At 47.5% G+C, this 15,885-nt stretch overlaps 1 protein-coding gene across 4 annotated transcripts in view; it reads left to right on the top strand.

Moving 5' to 3' along the window:
• Positions 1-15,885, top strand: part of PRDM11 (PR/SET domain 11) — a 43,973-nt gene that overhangs the window by 12,968 nt on the left and 15,120 nt on the right. For 3 of the 4 annotated variants that reach the window (XM_063332110.1, XM_063332111.1, XM_063332112.1), the window contains exons 2-5: positions 5,036-5,154; positions 5,694-5,797; positions 6,723-6,985; positions 7,974-8,041. In XM_063332110.1, coding sequence (XP_063188180.1) covers positions 5,039-5,154; positions 5,694-5,797; positions 6,723-6,985; positions 7,974-8,041 — 551 coding nt within the window. In that variant the 5' untranslated portion in view covers positions 5,036-5,038. Of the gene's footprint in view, positions 1-5,035; positions 5,155-5,693; positions 5,798-6,722; positions 6,986-7,973; positions 8,042-14,623; positions 15,037-15,885 lie in introns of all 4 variants that reach the window. The other variant, XM_063332114.1, reaches the window with a different exon arrangement.

Raw genomic sequence — 15,885 nt, 5'->3', positions numbered from 1 at the left:
TTGGGAAGAGCCCTGGCCTTGCATCAAGCTGGGAGGTAGGTCTTGCCCTGCCACCAGCCTTCACCCTGCCAGGATGCTGCTCTGCTGCACTGCTGGATGGAGGACAGCTTTACCCACAGGAACATCGTGCTTCGGGGGGCAAAATTAAGCCAGTGCTGTGGCAACCATCAAGGCAAAAGCAGTTTTTCCAGTGGAGCATGAGGTTAGTGTCTGTCTGTGGACAGTGGTCCTCCTCTGAGCAAACTGGTTCTTCCACTTATTTTGTGGGATCTCTCAGTGTTTGCACTGGCTGCGAGCGTGAGCTGTGTAGCCAGCTGGTACTTTATAAAGTGACCTGAAAGGCTTGGCATAGCTGAGGACCTTGGTAAGTGAATTCACCTCGGGGAAAGCAGTCAGCCTGGCTCTTTTGTGGCTGTTTGGGGGGAGCTCGGAGCCTTGAATGCTGTGCTTTATTCCCCCTTCTCCGTCGTCAGTAGCTGACTGTTCTGGATTACTATTTCTGGTAATAATATGCAACTGTAGAAAAAGCATATGAATTCAAGTCCATCTTTCACCATGGGCCTGCACTTTGAAACTAAAATGTGGTACAAGCTACGCAAGATCTTTCTAAGAAGAAGAGGGGATGACCTCCAGAAGATCAGCAGTGAGGAACTGAGTGAAGGAGCTGTGTGCTGAGGAGGGGATGGATTCCTATACAGCTGTTTCACATGCAAGAATGTCCCGATCTGGGAAACGTGCCAGTAAAATGTAAAATTAAAGCTCTGTTTTGGAGGCTGATCCACGCAGATAAGAGTCTGTGGCTGTTAACTAATAACTACAAGAGGGGCAGTGATAAAAGCGGCATACTTGAGGACAGGAATTCACAGGTTCGTTCATGCTTAACCCCGTTTTGGATGCTTTTTCCCTCTGCATTAGAGATTAACAGCTCAGGTGTTCCTGTGTTTTCTGCTTCCCTCATTGTGAGCGACATGGTAAAGCCACTGGAGATCTTGACATGTGTTGTGCAGAAATGTGACAGGACCTTGCCTACTTTGTAAAGAAAAAGGGAGAGGTTTCGTGGCACTGCCTGTGAGGCCAGGGATATTTGCAGCAGCCAGGCTGGGCCTGCCAAGCAGCACTGGGCCTCGTACCATGGCTGCCTTTGCTGCCCAAAGGACTTGCTGCTGTGTGCAAACCACACCTGGGTATTCACAGCATCCCTCTGTCCTGGGAATTGTCCTCTCTAAGGTGCTGCTAGGACTTTGCAGTAGGCTGTGTGCGTGCTGACCTTGGGAGGACTGACTGTCCTGATGGCCTTCCTGATGGCCTGTGCTGAATACCTTCAGCAGCAGCCGAGGAGCCTGCTCTGCTTATGCGTACACGTTGCTTTTCCGCATTACCTGAAATCTTCAGGGGGACTTCACGTTAAGGTGTTAGAACCAACACAACTATAAAAATTGCCTTAAAAAACAATGAAGTGGAGCGAGTGCGAAGTACAGAACATGAACTGGAATCTTGTACTTGTGGAAAACTAAAGGGGGAAGAGAAAGAGCAAGAAAGAGAAACTAGCAGCAATAAAATTAAGAAAAATTAAAAGCAGCTTTAACTATATCGGAAGCTAAAAGTCTGCTAAAAGCAGAATCATCTACTGATGCCTGGAACTGGAGAAATGTTGGATGTTTCTTTCCTGTAGCTGGCAGAAAAGCTAGATGATGCTACCAGTTACAGCGGTAAGGTAATGCTTTCTCTTGTAGCAGTAGCTTGGGAAATTACCAAACAGCAGCTACGACAGCAGTACGCTTTTAAGTTTGCTGTTCTAGCTGACTTGCATCCAGGGATTTTAAAAGGGCTGACTGAGCAGCGCTCTCTGGGCCATAAATGCTAATTTTTTTTAAAAAATATATTTGTAATGAGTTAGACCGAAAAAAAAAAATGTCGTGTGTTAGTCATAAACAAGTAAGCTAATATCAAGCCTAATCTGGGCAAACTAGGATATTAGGCTAGATGCTGGCTGCTGTTGACTTACAGTAAAATAATGTAATAGCTGATAGGGACTTGACTGCTCTTTATTAAAGGGAATTAATTGTAATAATCTGTACAGATTTTTGGAAAATAGGTCTTTTTTACCCTGATGTAATTTTCTGATATTGCTATTGTTTTGCTTCATAAAGGTAAAAGTGTTGGCGTGTCTTGCATCTTGAATGCACTGCAGTTGTGCCACAGGTCACTGGAATAACCAGCTAGAATGATTCAATGTGTTGCACTCTGAATAAACCAAAACTTGACTAAATGAAAGGTCACAATGTGACAACAGAAGGAGGGCCATGGCTGATCAAGTGTATTTCTAGTAGTGTCATCTGGGAATTGTGGTTTTTGGCTTGATGCTAATCAGCACGCCCTGGAAGAAAGTCCAAAGTTAATTTTGGTGATGTTTGTGGAGAATGCAAAGTTTTGGCGAGTTGCAGGTCACGAGAAGAGGCATGTTAGTGATAGTGGTGGAGTTGTGATGGCGTGTGTGCTGGGTGAGGCAGCAAGGAGTTGTGTGAGTGTCTTAAAAACCAGGCACCTAGTCGCAGGGCAGGCAGGAGGGCTGGCGGGGCGTCTAGTGGCCTGGGAGCTGTTGCAGGAGCCAGGGCTCTTATGGCGGCACAGCGGTTCGCCGAACACAAAACCCCAGCTGGGCACGGTGACCAGAAAGTAAAGGCGGTACTTGGACGCAACCATGGAAAACCTGAGCAGGGGCAGGGAGGGTGTTATCTCGGTGCAAGGTGCTGCTCCCGACAGCGCAGGAGCGCTGCGGCCGGTGCTGCCCAGGAATGTTGCTAGATAAGTTGGAGAGAGTTCAGGGAGGACCACGAGAGGGGAGGGCTGCAAAATGTGCCATGCAGTAAAATGAGGAGCTCTGTGTGTAAAATAAACACTGGATTTCTTCTTTTTCCTTTTTTTTTTTTTTTTTTCTTTCTTTCTTGTTGGAGGTGCACTCTAGTTTAACCAGGAGTTTGCTGAAGGGAGCGCTGTGGCCTGCCTGGTGCAGGAGGTCGGACTGTGCCATCACAGGGTTTCTCTCAGTCCCTAACGGAGGAGTCTCCGCGAGGGACGAGTGGGAAAGGAACAGTCAGTGTCTCTTGAGAGACAGATGTCTGCATCTCTTCCTACTGAAGCCTTGGGCGATGTGTTAAACTCCATGTGCCCTGTCCACCAGGCTTCCCAAATGGCTGGGTTTCCTGACTGAGAGCATCTGCCCCACTGCCAACGTCCGCCTGACCTGCGCCAGCACAGACCCCACAGCTAACCAGCTCTGAGGCAGCACCCGACTCTTCTTGTTTTTGTAACATTTCCCCCCTCCGCCTGCTGCTGCTTTTTTTCCTCCTGAGCTGCTTTATTGCAGACTTTTCAGGAAAGACCTTTCCCTCTCCTCTAGGAGGGGCAGGTAGCCCCTGACTGCAGCACCGTCTGGTGCACGGGGACAGGACTGGAGAGGTTCCCTCTCGCTCCGGAGAATGCAGACCAGGGGCTCAGTCTGACAAAATGGAGGCCCACCCTAGCCCTTAATATCGCTTTCCTGCTGACTGGCTGCAGTAATTCTGAAAGAAAATGCATCTTGTTTTGGGCATCCTGTAAAGGCTTAAAAGTACATGTGTTTACATGTATCTAGTTGAACTTACGTTGAGGCTTTGCTTTCAGAGCACTATAAGAATATTAACTAGTGCTTCCTTGATACAGGCTCATTAAAGGTTTTTCAAGCTGCACATTGGCATGTGAGAAGTTGGGCTGGAAAAATTAATCATTTGTCCCCTGGCACAGAGAGGAGCCACAGAGGATGGGAATAGCATTCCTTCTGACTGTAAACAGGGCACAAACGCAGACCAGACTTCTGTGGTGCTCGGTCCTGTACAAGCACGTGTGGAATAAGAAAATTCATATTTTCAGGGGTTTGTAGCCTCAGAACACAAATTCTGGGGTGTCCAGAACCAAGTTGCGGTGGGGACGGGCTTTTCCACTGGCTCCTCTGACAGAAGGGGTCTGATCAGCTGCTGAGGCCCCTCTGTTGGGCACTGCAAGCGTGCAGCGTGACACAGTGTCCTGTTGGGCAGCGGACCTGGAAAGGGGGATCATAGGAGACTTTGGAGGGAGCAGCTGTGAAGTCTGTCCAATCTGGTATGGTGCCCGAGCGCCACCAGGTTGCGTGCCTTGGAGGAAGCCTCAAGACAAATGCAATGAAGAAATGAGTGGTGCTCTGCTTTATTCCTTATCTCAAGCTGGGATGCTCTGAACCTTAGCAGCCCTTTCAAAAATATTAATTAAACCGATTCCAAATTATCATCACTCACCATATCAATATTTTCTCTTCAGCACCGTCCGTATGACGGGAGGGAGGAGGGAAGCGTTATCATTTTGGAGCTTGCTGTCTTTAGACATCATTGAGTGGTTCCCAGCTCTTATGTTGAGCTGAGGGAGAAACTTTTCCACTAGAGTGGCTTGTGTGCCAGAAGGTGGTGGTAGCTCAGCTCCGGTCATCGTAAGGAACGGGAATATAAAGAGCATGACTTGTGCAATTTTGATGGAGTCTGGCAGGGTGCTGTAGATGCCTGTCAGAGGTGTTTGGAGCACACGGAAAGCTCCTGGTCCTGGTTCATGCCACCACCTGCATTCCTCTTTCTTGGCATTCTGCCCCTAAAGACCTGCTCTCAGGTAATGGTGCTCTGCATTTCCGTAACATATCCCACCCATCAGTCTTAAATTCCATGCACAATGTCTTTTGTGGGCACTGTGGAGCATACTTCGGATTCCCTGTGCCTCAGGTTGCTCCGTGGTGTCTCAAGCTGCTCACCTGCCTGCAGCTGAGCTGCTCCTCCCTCCCCAGCGTGGGAAGGGGTTTCCACCTACATGCACATGTAGATGCCCCGGCATGTGGTGGTGGCTCTTGGTGCTGGGAGGGAGCCTGCCCTGCTGGCTGCGTCCTGGCCCACGGGAGGAACGCTGTGGTTCCTGGGCGAGAAAAGTTGTGATTTGCTGGCCTCTCATTTTTCTCCTCCTTTTCTTCATTCTGTTTCAGAACATGAGTGAAAACTTGAAGGACTGTTTGATCCAGACCCAGGCTTCCTTAGGGGAAATGGTGACGATAAAAACAGAGGCCTGCTCTCCGCGCCGGGACCAGGAGTATGGACAGCCTTGGTATGCAGCTGACCTCTGGTCTGATGTGTTCCAATCCCCTCCTCTCCCCCAGCTTAAATTGGTTTTGAGGGATATACTTGAACTTCTCAAAGTTATTAAAACCCTCCCTTGAGAGGTCGTCCATGAGGTGTATGGCAGGGATGGTCATCTACTCATGTGCTAGACACGTCTGCTCTGTTTGCTGGTTCGCACCAGGCCTTCTGCTGCTGGCGTGCATTGAGGGTGATGCCTTGCCTTTGAGCAAAATGCTTCCCGGGCTGCAGCTGCTCTGCTGGTGGGAGCCCCCTCTGCCCCGTGTGGTACGTGCCAGGTGTGTGCCATGCGTGGACGTGCACTAGCTGAAGCCACAGCTGTAGGCTTTAACCTGAAGCCATCTCAGATACTAGCTTTTGGCAAGTTGGATGGCAAGTTGAACCATCTCTCTGCTGCAGGTGTGGGGACTAAGAGAGTTGGTCAGGCCCCATTGCCACTGCTCCTCTCTTGGGCACAGTCCCAACATCTTGGTAGGTTAATGTTATCTTTTGTTGTTCCCTCCCCAGCTCTGGAAGGCCTGACCCACAGTCCATGGAGGTGGAGCCCAAGAAACTGAAAGGGAAACGGGATTTGATCATGACCAAGAGCTTTCAGCAAGTGGATTTCTGGTGTAAGTGTCTTGTGAGTGAGGGAAGAGCAATGTCGCTGATTGTACAGACTTTCCTAGTCTAGTAGTTGCCCTGCTGGTTTCGGGTGGGAAGTGGGAAAGAAAAAAGTCGGACAAATCTGCATGCTCTCCTGAAAAGACTGGCACGTTTGATTGGGAAGCTGTTGCACAAAGCAGCTTATCCATCGTGGGGCTATGCAGCGGTAGGGAGTTAGGTGGAAAGCATGCTGGAAGCATGAAAATGCACATGGGAAAACCCCAAGAGTCTGCAAAACCCAAAGGCTTGAATTCAGAAACTGTGAAGGGAGCATTGCACGGGTGACAACTCCGTGCTTTCCCCCATATTCTGGGAAAGAAAACAGGTGCCAGTTATGTTGGCATACCTACAAAATATCAAATTGTAGGTTTTGATCCTTGTCCGGCCACAGGGCAAGTGCCTGGGGGTGCTGTCTCTCTTCCCAAGCACAGAATGGAGGCTGTATGGTGATGGTTTTGTTTTCAGGGATGTTTGGTTTAGTTCCCCTCTGGTGTGTAGGGAATCAAACCTTTCAGCTTGAGGACATTGCTACTAACCAGTGATGTGCAAGGGGCCCCCACCCTCTGTCTGTGTGGACTGTGATGGGGTCTTTCCCTGTGCATGTAGGCATCGGTGGCAAATCTCTGATGGGCACCAGGGCTCACGCAAGCTCAGGTGTTGGTTGGGCAGGTGTGGGTTGGGGCAGAGCCCTCATTGAGAGACGTGTGAGCAACCAGTGAAGCATCTGTGCATGGAGGCCAGGCTCTGGGGAAGGGGCTCGGCCGGGCCAGGGGGAGGATGGGGAGCTGGGGCTTGCTGTCCTGAGCGCTGTGCATCCTGCGAGCTGCATGAACCTTTATGGGCATCAATAATGTCTGCCCAGCCTAACCCCTGCTCCCCTCGCACCTGCAGTCTGCGAGTCCTGCCAGGAGTACTTCGTGGATGAGTGCCCAAACCACGGCCCCCCAGTGTTCGTGTCTGACACCCCAGTGCCTGTTGGCATCCCAGACCGGGCAGCGCTGACCATCCCACCTGGAATGGAGGTGGTGAAAGAGTCCAATGGGGAGAACGACGTGCGCTGTATGAACGAGGTGATCCCCAAAGGTCACATCTTTGGGCCGTACGAGGGGCAGATCTCTAGCCAGGACAAGTCCGCAGGATTCTTCTCATGGCTGGTGAGTGAGATACCTCCCTAACAAAGTGACACCCCAGCCACATAGCTCAGAGCTGGGGGATTCATGGGCCTGTGGAGGCAGACCTTAGCCATCTTCCCCCTTCTGTGGAGATCTTCCACTGTCCCATGTGGGTAGTAGGCAAATATTGACCCACCGTAATTGTTAGCGGCCCAAGGGGGCTTAATACATGAAAGGAGATCAGATGCCATGGCATCTGAGTTAACTTCACAGGTGTAGGAAGCAGAGCTTGCTTCTCCTCTCCCTCTCACCATGTTCTTCCATCTCCACTCAACCCCGAGAGCTCCTCCAGTACGTTTTTCTGCTCTGGTAATCATTTTGAGTATAGAGGAAAGATTGTACCTAGAGATTGCAGACCTCTCTCGTGGGCCTCCAGCACTCCCTCCCAGTCTGCTTGAACGGAGCAGGTGGCCCGAGGGGCTGGGAAGGAAGAGATTCAGTCCATCAGGAACTGATCTACATGTAGACTCCAGCACCAAAACTGTATTTTTTTTTTCCCGAGTACTACAGGCCTTTCTTAGCCTATGAGATAGAGATGTCACTAGATCGACGGATATTATTTATTATGAGAAATGAGGTGTGGGGCTAGAGCTTTAGTTGGGGAAAAATTTTAAGAGCTGCTGATATGAAATGCTGCTCGCTTTTTTCTGTCTGTGAAATAAATGTGTGTCTCAGACCTGCCCTGAAAGGGAAATTAATTTTTTATATCTCAAGACTGTTAACAGTTTTGTCAGCCGCATCCATAGTTCTGTGTTACGGGTATTTGTACCTAGGAAAATGCCTCTGTCAGTTCAGAGTAGCCGCCGCACGAATATCCAGGGCAGCAGCCTGTACTACTAGGAGAGCCAAGACTCATGTCATAGAGTTTCATGTCCTGACTTGAGTCTGGAACTGAAACAGTGATTTCTGAAGCAGGGGTCCTGTCTGGACCAGCTAGTTGACATGCTGCATCTGTTCTCTTGTTCTGCAGATCGTTGATAAAAACAACCGCTACAAATCCATCGATGGGACGGACGAAACCAAAGCAAACTGGATGAGGTGAGTCCAGTTCTCTTTTGCCTTCACTTTTGGGGCTCTGTATTCCAGAGAGAGGCCATCATACACTCCTCGTTGTTTTGTGTGACAGAAAAACAAACCAAAATGCCACAGTCCCTTCTGTAAGGGTGTGCTTGTGCTCTTCCAGTATTTACAGTAATGAGAATCTTTTGGAGTCAGATTCAGTGAAAGGGTGTGTGTATGGAGGATGGCTATTTTCTGAAACGAGGACAAATGATAAAGATGATCCTGTTTATCCAGTCTTACAAATGCTGACCAAGGTCTCACTCCATTATTTCTTTTTTTTATTTTTTTTTTTACTTTATGTTCAAATATGCAAAATGCTTTGCAACGTAACGTTTGATTCTGTTTGGGATTTTTTGTGCTTTCCCATTTGACAGACGTTGAAAGAGGTGCTTTTTTTTTTTCCTGGACATCACTTGAAACAATTGTCTGTGCTGGCTGTCACTGATAGTGTCAGCTTTACTGTGTTAGGAGAAACATGGAGCGAGTTGCTGCAGCTCTGAACGCAGAAATGATGCGTGCGCTTGCGCTCCCTCTGCCGGCCCCAGGACTCAATAAAGCAGAACCCAAATGCTAGTCGGTTTGTTAACTGCAGCAATAAGGGAACATTTTTAACCATGATGCAGTGCTTCAAGTATTGGCATGTATCTGCAAAATGTAGGTCACTCTTGCAGCCTCCTGAGGCGGAGGCAAAGCACTGGAGTGCCTCGTGCGTATGGTGAGTCATCAGAATGGGACATCGCTGCATACTGTGGCCCATCTCACATTAGGACCAATCCTGCTTTCAGGGGTGAATTTTGTAAGCAGTTGTTGTCAAGAAGGCATTTCATACAAGAGTAAAGCAGTGTGGGAATTAACTGGTTTGTTGGCCTGGATGCCTAGGATTTTCACTTGTCACTCAATAAGGGAAGAGAGTGTGAAGTACAGGCAGATGCAAGACTGACCTATCTGGTCAAAGCTGGTTGCACCACTTTTGCTCCATTTGAGTCTTCACATGGATAGCAGCTGTTCTGACACTTACGCTCATAAAGTTCAGCGAAGGATCTAATTTTTTTTGTTAGAATTATAGTCGTTACACTTGTTGACTACTGGAAGAGAGAAAATGCTAGACCTGGGCTGAGGCTGGAGTTGTCACTCCGAAAAGAAGCAGTGGTACAGTGGACAGATAGGTAGGGGGACATATATCTTGAAGTAAAGAATGCAATGTTCAAAAATCAGAGTGAGATTTTTCTGCTTAGATCAGGATTTTTATGTGATCTGGATGACAGTGAAACTGGGGGAGAACAGAGTCTTGGAAAGCAAAAATCCTATGATGAACTCTTCATCCTAGTGCTATGAACATAAGCTTGCTGTCTGTCTTTAAATGGGCACTACTCATGGTCCCAGCACCAAAGAACAGGATGTTCTTGCCTAAACTTTTATTTGCCATGGTTAAGTCTCCAGATGAGTGTGGTCTGGGCCATTTTGTACAGCCTTGAAAGGCAAGGACATTACGGATTTGTGGAAAGGGGATGTTTGCAACTCTTCTGGGGAAGGGTGTGTGAAAGAACCTGTGCAGGCTATACCAGTCTTACTGATCTTTTTGTTTTGACTCTTGAAAATTGCTTCTAATAGCAGTATTATGTAGTCTGGCTGACAGTTCAAGGGGAGATAGTAGCCCTCAAAAAGCCTTGGTTTCGTTTCTTAGCAGCTCTCAAGCAGAGATGCACTTGGTATCCTGTGCTAGGACATTACCTGTCACGGAGATTACCCACAGAAACCGTACTTCCAGGAGGCTGTAGACAGCACTCTTTTTGTTTTTCAGATGGTGCTCTTTGCCATCACTTACAGATGGAGTGCTTTGCAAAGCAGATCTACTCACCCTCTGGGTAGGTGGGTATGGCATGGGGAGGGCAGCTTGGGCTGACTCCTCTCTCTTCTTGTAGATCTGGCTACTGTTTTTGTTGTTTCACTACCACATCTGAGTCCATTTTCATGTTCCCAGTGAGGACAATGTGTACACTGCGGCACTTGCTGGTTTAATTTCAGGTAGCTGTTTGCCCATGGCAGCGGATGACAGGGAGGAAGGAGTACAAAGTGCAGCATATGGCATGGCAATAGTAACATTCCCTTGCCTTTTCCCTCTTCAGTCAGTCGAGACAAACTCCTGATGCTGGGAGCGTGTTCTCCTAAACTGGCCACTGGCACAAGAATAGTGCACCCTTCATCTCTGTCCAGAGTAAAGTGCCGTTGTTTCCAATGCTTTATGAAACTCCATGGCTTTGATCTGCAGGGATGTGTGCAAATCTCTTCCTCTGTTTTTATTTTTCTGGGGGCTCAGGGTGACCGATTACCACGGATCGCGAAACCGATGCTATCTCGGACACAAACCATAAACTGCTGCTGATGGGAGTTCTTGGGGCTTCTGAAGGATTGTGCAGAACCAGCTGTTGTTCCTTGTTACTTCTGAGGAATTTCTGTTATTCAGTTGTTATTCAGTTGTTCCATTAGAAAAAATGGATCTGACCAAAGCATGAAAGTAATTCAGAAAGTCCAGGAAACATCCCTCTATGTGCGTATCACTTGGCCCAGGCTGAGATGCAGGGTAGGAAGTACCAAACTGGTGGTGCCTAACCTATTGTTGGAGTGAAGTGCCTCGTGTGTGGGGTTTCCGGGCTAGTTTTGGCATTTATAGTCTGTGTCCCTTCTTACATGTGAGTACCTGAGTTCTCAGGCTTTTGGCAGAGTTCAGATTCATCCTTTACCTGAGCCCACGTGAAAAGGCTGGTGCAAGACTTCCTCAATTCTTTCTCCTTTGCCTTCCTCTCTGCCGCCTTTCCCCTCCAAACATAGTAACGAAGAGTTCACTGGGAGCAAGACTGTTCTGTAAATCTTCCTGTATCTCCTTATAGCGGAGATGTCTGATTTGGTCTTCGTACAATAATAGAGCTTGGAAGGGTGCTCTGGTCAGGCGCTGCATCGGCCTGCTCAAAGCAGGACCAACTTAGTTAAGTACTAAGCTGCTGTTTCGACTTTACAGGACCTTTTAAAAATAAAAATTTAAAAAAGTTGGGGCTACTGTGTCTGCCCATAAGTTCAGGTGAAGTAAAAGCCACCAGCCTATGCACAAGTCATTTTGCTGAACATAATAAACTGCTCTCTCTTACCTTGCAGCAAGTGGAGCAAATGTTCTTATGCTTTACAGATTGAAATTTATGCAAAGCAGAGGGATCCTTTTAAAAAAATAAAATTTCCCCACGGCTCTGAAGTGGTTATATGCTTGCTTCTTAGGGGCCAAGAAAAGTGGAGTCAGTTGATATCTTTGTGAGGTGATCATTAAGTGCCCACTGTTCACATAGTTTACAATGTCGCGTGTTTTTTAAAGAAACAGCTGTACGGTCTTGCACTTTCAGATTGACCTGGGCGGAGATGTGAATTTGCAGCGCCACAGCTGGGGCTCCTCTGGAGCGTGCTAAAATCCACACAACCTCCCCAGAGAGGTACTTCCAAATACCAGTGACTGCTCTCCGGGCCATCCTGCACGCTAGAGGAAATGCATGAGGGGAAAAAGGTCTGAGAGTAATACTGTCTGCATTTTTATAAGGAGGAGGTTAATGTGCCTGCTGGGAACCTAACATTAATTGAATTCGTGATTAAAACTGGCCAGAACTCATTACTTTTTGCGTGGTGAGTTTGCTTTTGGAATACTTAAGTTATCTTAAATAGTTTTGACCCAAGTCATACCCGAGCAAATGAGGGGAAACCCTGAAATCTCAACATTTAGGTATACCGCAAGTTGTCCTAAACACACTTGATGGGATACCCTGTCTGGAAAGAGCAAAAAGGGGCTGTAGTTCCCCATCGGTGCAGCTTTGCTAGTTACAGCAGGGTAGAGGGGGCACAGGTTTCCTGACCCCAGCAGCAGCTCCGAGCAGCTCCAGGGAGACTTCTGTTCTGCAAGCTTACCTCTACGCAGGGCATCCTGCAAAATACTGCTACTCCTTGTCACCAGAGCAGCTTGTCAGTGGAGGTTTCTTTTCACCACGTGGAGGCACTGATGATACTTGCGCAGTCATGGGTATCTGCGGAGAATATACATGAAGCCCAGTTTTACTGAATGTGATAAAAACTGAGTTGTAAATGTTCCCTTCCTCACTGTTCCACATAGACTTTTCCCTCCTTCCAGCGTTTAGCTGGGAGAGCTCCATTTTCTTTTTAAGTTTGGGCTTTTTGTTTCCCTTGAGGTCCGTGTAGCAACTGCTTTGCTGGCTCTCCATGATTTCATTACCATCTTCCCTAAATGCTCCTTCTATCCCTCCATAAATGAAGCTCTACCAAAACAGTATCTCAAGGATGCATTTACGTTTGTCCCAGTGAAATGTACCTGTGCACTTAGCTCCCAACTCTCCCTGTATGTGGCCTGGGTTTGACCACCATTTCTTCCTGGTTTCCCAGCTTTAACCAAGGTTAGCAACTTCTCATACCCCGATGGAGGGCAGCAGTGTCAGTGAGATTCATTGAACAGCAGTGTAATAGCACTAAGGAGAAACTAGGATGACATTTGACAGGGGTAACTCTGCCCTTCCATAGATTTTTCTTAGTCTGCAGCCCACAAGCACCTTTTACATGAGTGCATCCCAGACCACCTCTCTTCTGCTGGGCCACAGCAGCGCTGAAAAAGGCACTTATCTCTGAGGAGGTATGAGCAGGGCCATCACAAATACGTGGGACAAGCGAGGAGCCTGCTGAGGCCTTTGCTTATACCAATTTTTCAGAAAGTATTTTGGGGTGGCTAAAGTGTAGCCTACAAGAAAGTAGGATTAAATGTAGTTTTTTGAAAGAGAAGGGTCTGAGCTATCCCAGGCAGAGTTTGTTCCCCTAACATTGCAAAGATGCTAACAACAGGTCCCAAATTAAATGAAACCAAAGATGCTATTGCTAGTAGGTAATACCTACTAGTAGATACCTAGATAAGCAGATAGAAAACTAACGCATGGGGAAGCCCTCCCATGGTGTCACCTTAGAGTTACAGTTGTTAGGTGTCCTAACCATTAAGATGTCTTATCTCTTGTAGGTTACATCTTAATATCCTTTTTGAACATTAATTTTCTAGGTTTATAGTGACAGCTTTTTGGAGTGATTTATATTAACGTTGAAGTCTTCTACCTCAGATGAGCGTTGCGTTCTCCGCAGTAACTCCATACCGATGTAGATTTCTATCTGAGAACTTCCTTTTAAAGTATTAAGAACTGTATGACATGAATATCGAAAAGGTTGACCTCTGTCAAAAAAGTCCCCAACATCCCTGCTTTTACTTGTATGAAGACATGTAAAAGATGTCTTTTCTAACATGTAGCACTAGAATAACCATTTTGGCATTTTACTTCGCCCTGCTATAATTCAAATCAAGGTGTACACTGAGTTTTCACAACAGTTTGCTCCTCCGTGGCCTTCTGATCTCTTCAGTGCTGTTCTGCATGCTTGTACACAGGTGTCCACTGCCCAGGCTGTGGATTTTTCCTGTCCGCAATCCCACCTCATTTATGTGCAGAACTGCATGTTCACGCAGTCTGTTTTCTCCTTCCCTATCGAAGAGACGAGACTCCTTTTCCTCCCACCCCCCAGTAAAAACCCATATTTAGGACTAATGTTTTGTTTATTTTTAAAGTTTCCTTCGACTGTGGCTGGAAAAATTAACCCCCCACCCCCTTTGGACAAAACTACTTGTTGTCAGGATGGCTGCCGCCTCTTCTCAGTGGGCTGAGGCTACGAGATGTTCGTTTGAAGCACCAGAAACTGGGTGCAGGCTCCTGTCAGCAGCAGTGACAGCACAGCCCAGCCAGGAAAAGCAAGTGGGTGGCCTCATTCCTTTTGAGAACAATAGGAAACGGCAACCATTTCTGGGTAAAACAAGAGCTTGTTGTGAAGCAAACGCTGGATGTGCAGTACCCCTGCTGCTGAAGAAAAGGCTTTTCCTTAGGAAGAGCAAGTTGCAGAAATTGCCTGTGAGTCTACTTGAAATTTCCCTTCCCTGAAAACAAATCCAGTTTGGTGTAGCCGCTGCATGACATCCTGCAAGTTTTAACAGAAAGGGTGGTGTAAAAGTTTCCGTTGCATGTTGTGCCAGGCAGGTTTCAGGCCTCTAAATTTCCTCAAGAACCCATTTTCGAGCAGTGTCATCTTAGAAGCTAATTCGTCAGTTTGATTGTGAGTTCTCACACTTTTTTCTGTGCACAAACTGCGGCAAGTGATGTGAGGCTGTACTGAAATTCGCATGTGTAAGTCAGGGCATCAGACGAAGTGTAAATTTTCATTTTTTTCATTTTAACTGTAAAGCTGAGAAGGCTCCTTCACACTAGTGTCGCTTGGTGTTTTCTTTCTTAAGCTTGAAAATTGCCTCTTAAAAACAAAACGGCTGCCTTTTCCTGGTGCGATTGAGAAAAACCGAGAGGTTGTTGCGGGTGGGGGGAGCTGGATCCCACCGAACTCCTCTGCCACACTGGCCAAATGGTTGGATGCAGGGGGATGCTTTGCGCTGATTTCCTTTTACCCAATTGTGCTTTGTGGGATGTTCAACCCAAGGAACATGGCTGAACGAAAGAGGAAGCCCAAGTTTTCCAAGGAAGAACTGGACATTCTGGTCACTGAGGTGACCCGAAATGAAGCCATGCTGTTTGGGAGGGAGACAATGCGTCTATCCCATGCTGACAGGGACAAGATCTGGGAAGGCATAGCCAGGCAGATCACATCAGTCAGCCAGGTCCCCAGGTCTGTAAAAGACATTAAACACAGATGGGACGACATGAAGAGAAGGACCAAGGACAAACTGGCATTCATGCAGAGGTCCCTCTCCAGCCCCGGCAGCACGGGGCGGCCCTCGGCCATCGTCCTGACCGCCCACGAGAGAGCCATCGAGTCGACGCTGCATTCGTCACGCCAGATGCACGGCTTCCGGAGAGCGGATCTGGACGTGGTTGACAGCCCGTCAACAAGCTGTAAGTATCATTGCCTTAAAACCTCTTTGTCTTATGCTTGCATAAATCAGTTTGACACCAGAAGAGCGTTGTGTATTTTGTAAGATGCTGGGTTGCCCGTCAAACCAAATCCTACTGCCCTGTTCGGCTTCAAGACAGCCTGCTCTGGTGATCATGGGGTATTGAGCTGGATTGAGGGAAAACTGTTTGCAAGTTAAGATCATCTTCTTTATCTGTTTATCTAGGCCTTTTCCATACTGTCTTCTAAGGGCAGACATTGTTCAGATTCCACTTTCTTAATGGGTCATAAGTCTGAACTAATCGTACAAGCAAGGGAACATCTGTAGTTGAAGTACAACTACCTCCAGTCTGTGAAAAAGTGTTTGTAAAGGATTAGGAGTTCTTCATCTTACGTGCACCCCAATAAAACAGCAATGCTGTCAAGCTGAGAATCATGTGCCAGTCACTAATGGATCACTGCGTGGTAACCATCTTCCAAGATGGGCTACTGGGAGGGCTCAGTGATCACTGGTGTTTATGCTCTGAGGCTAGGCCACTAATGATTTCTAACTAGTGGTCTGAAGGCCCAGCACAAGTGCTGTGAAAAGGTAGATGATAATGACTCCCTTCATTGTTTTTTAAGAAACTACTGACCCTGCTTTCTAGGTTGATCTTCTTACACCGCAACTCTCAGACACCTTCCAGTGCTGAACCACAAGCCGCTTTTTGCAGTTTCTTTCCCCAGTTGTGTACATACGGTTTTCTTGTCTTGGTCTGTGAGTTTTTAGGGATAAAAAGGAGAGGAAAAGGGGATAACTTCTTGGAAAGTGAGCCAACTAACACTTCATGGGTGGCGTTGTCCTACTGCAT

The sequence above is a fragment of the Chroicocephalus ridibundus genome, chromosome 4 (assembly GCF_963924245.1).
Source record: "Chroicocephalus ridibundus chromosome 4, bChrRid1.1, whole genome shotgun sequence".
Lineage (NCBI taxonomy): Eukaryota > Metazoa > Chordata > Aves > Charadriiformes > Laridae > Chroicocephalus > Chroicocephalus ridibundus.
The sequence above is the reverse complement of the archived record's forward strand: the minus strand, read 5'-3'. Positions and strand labels throughout refer to the sequence as shown.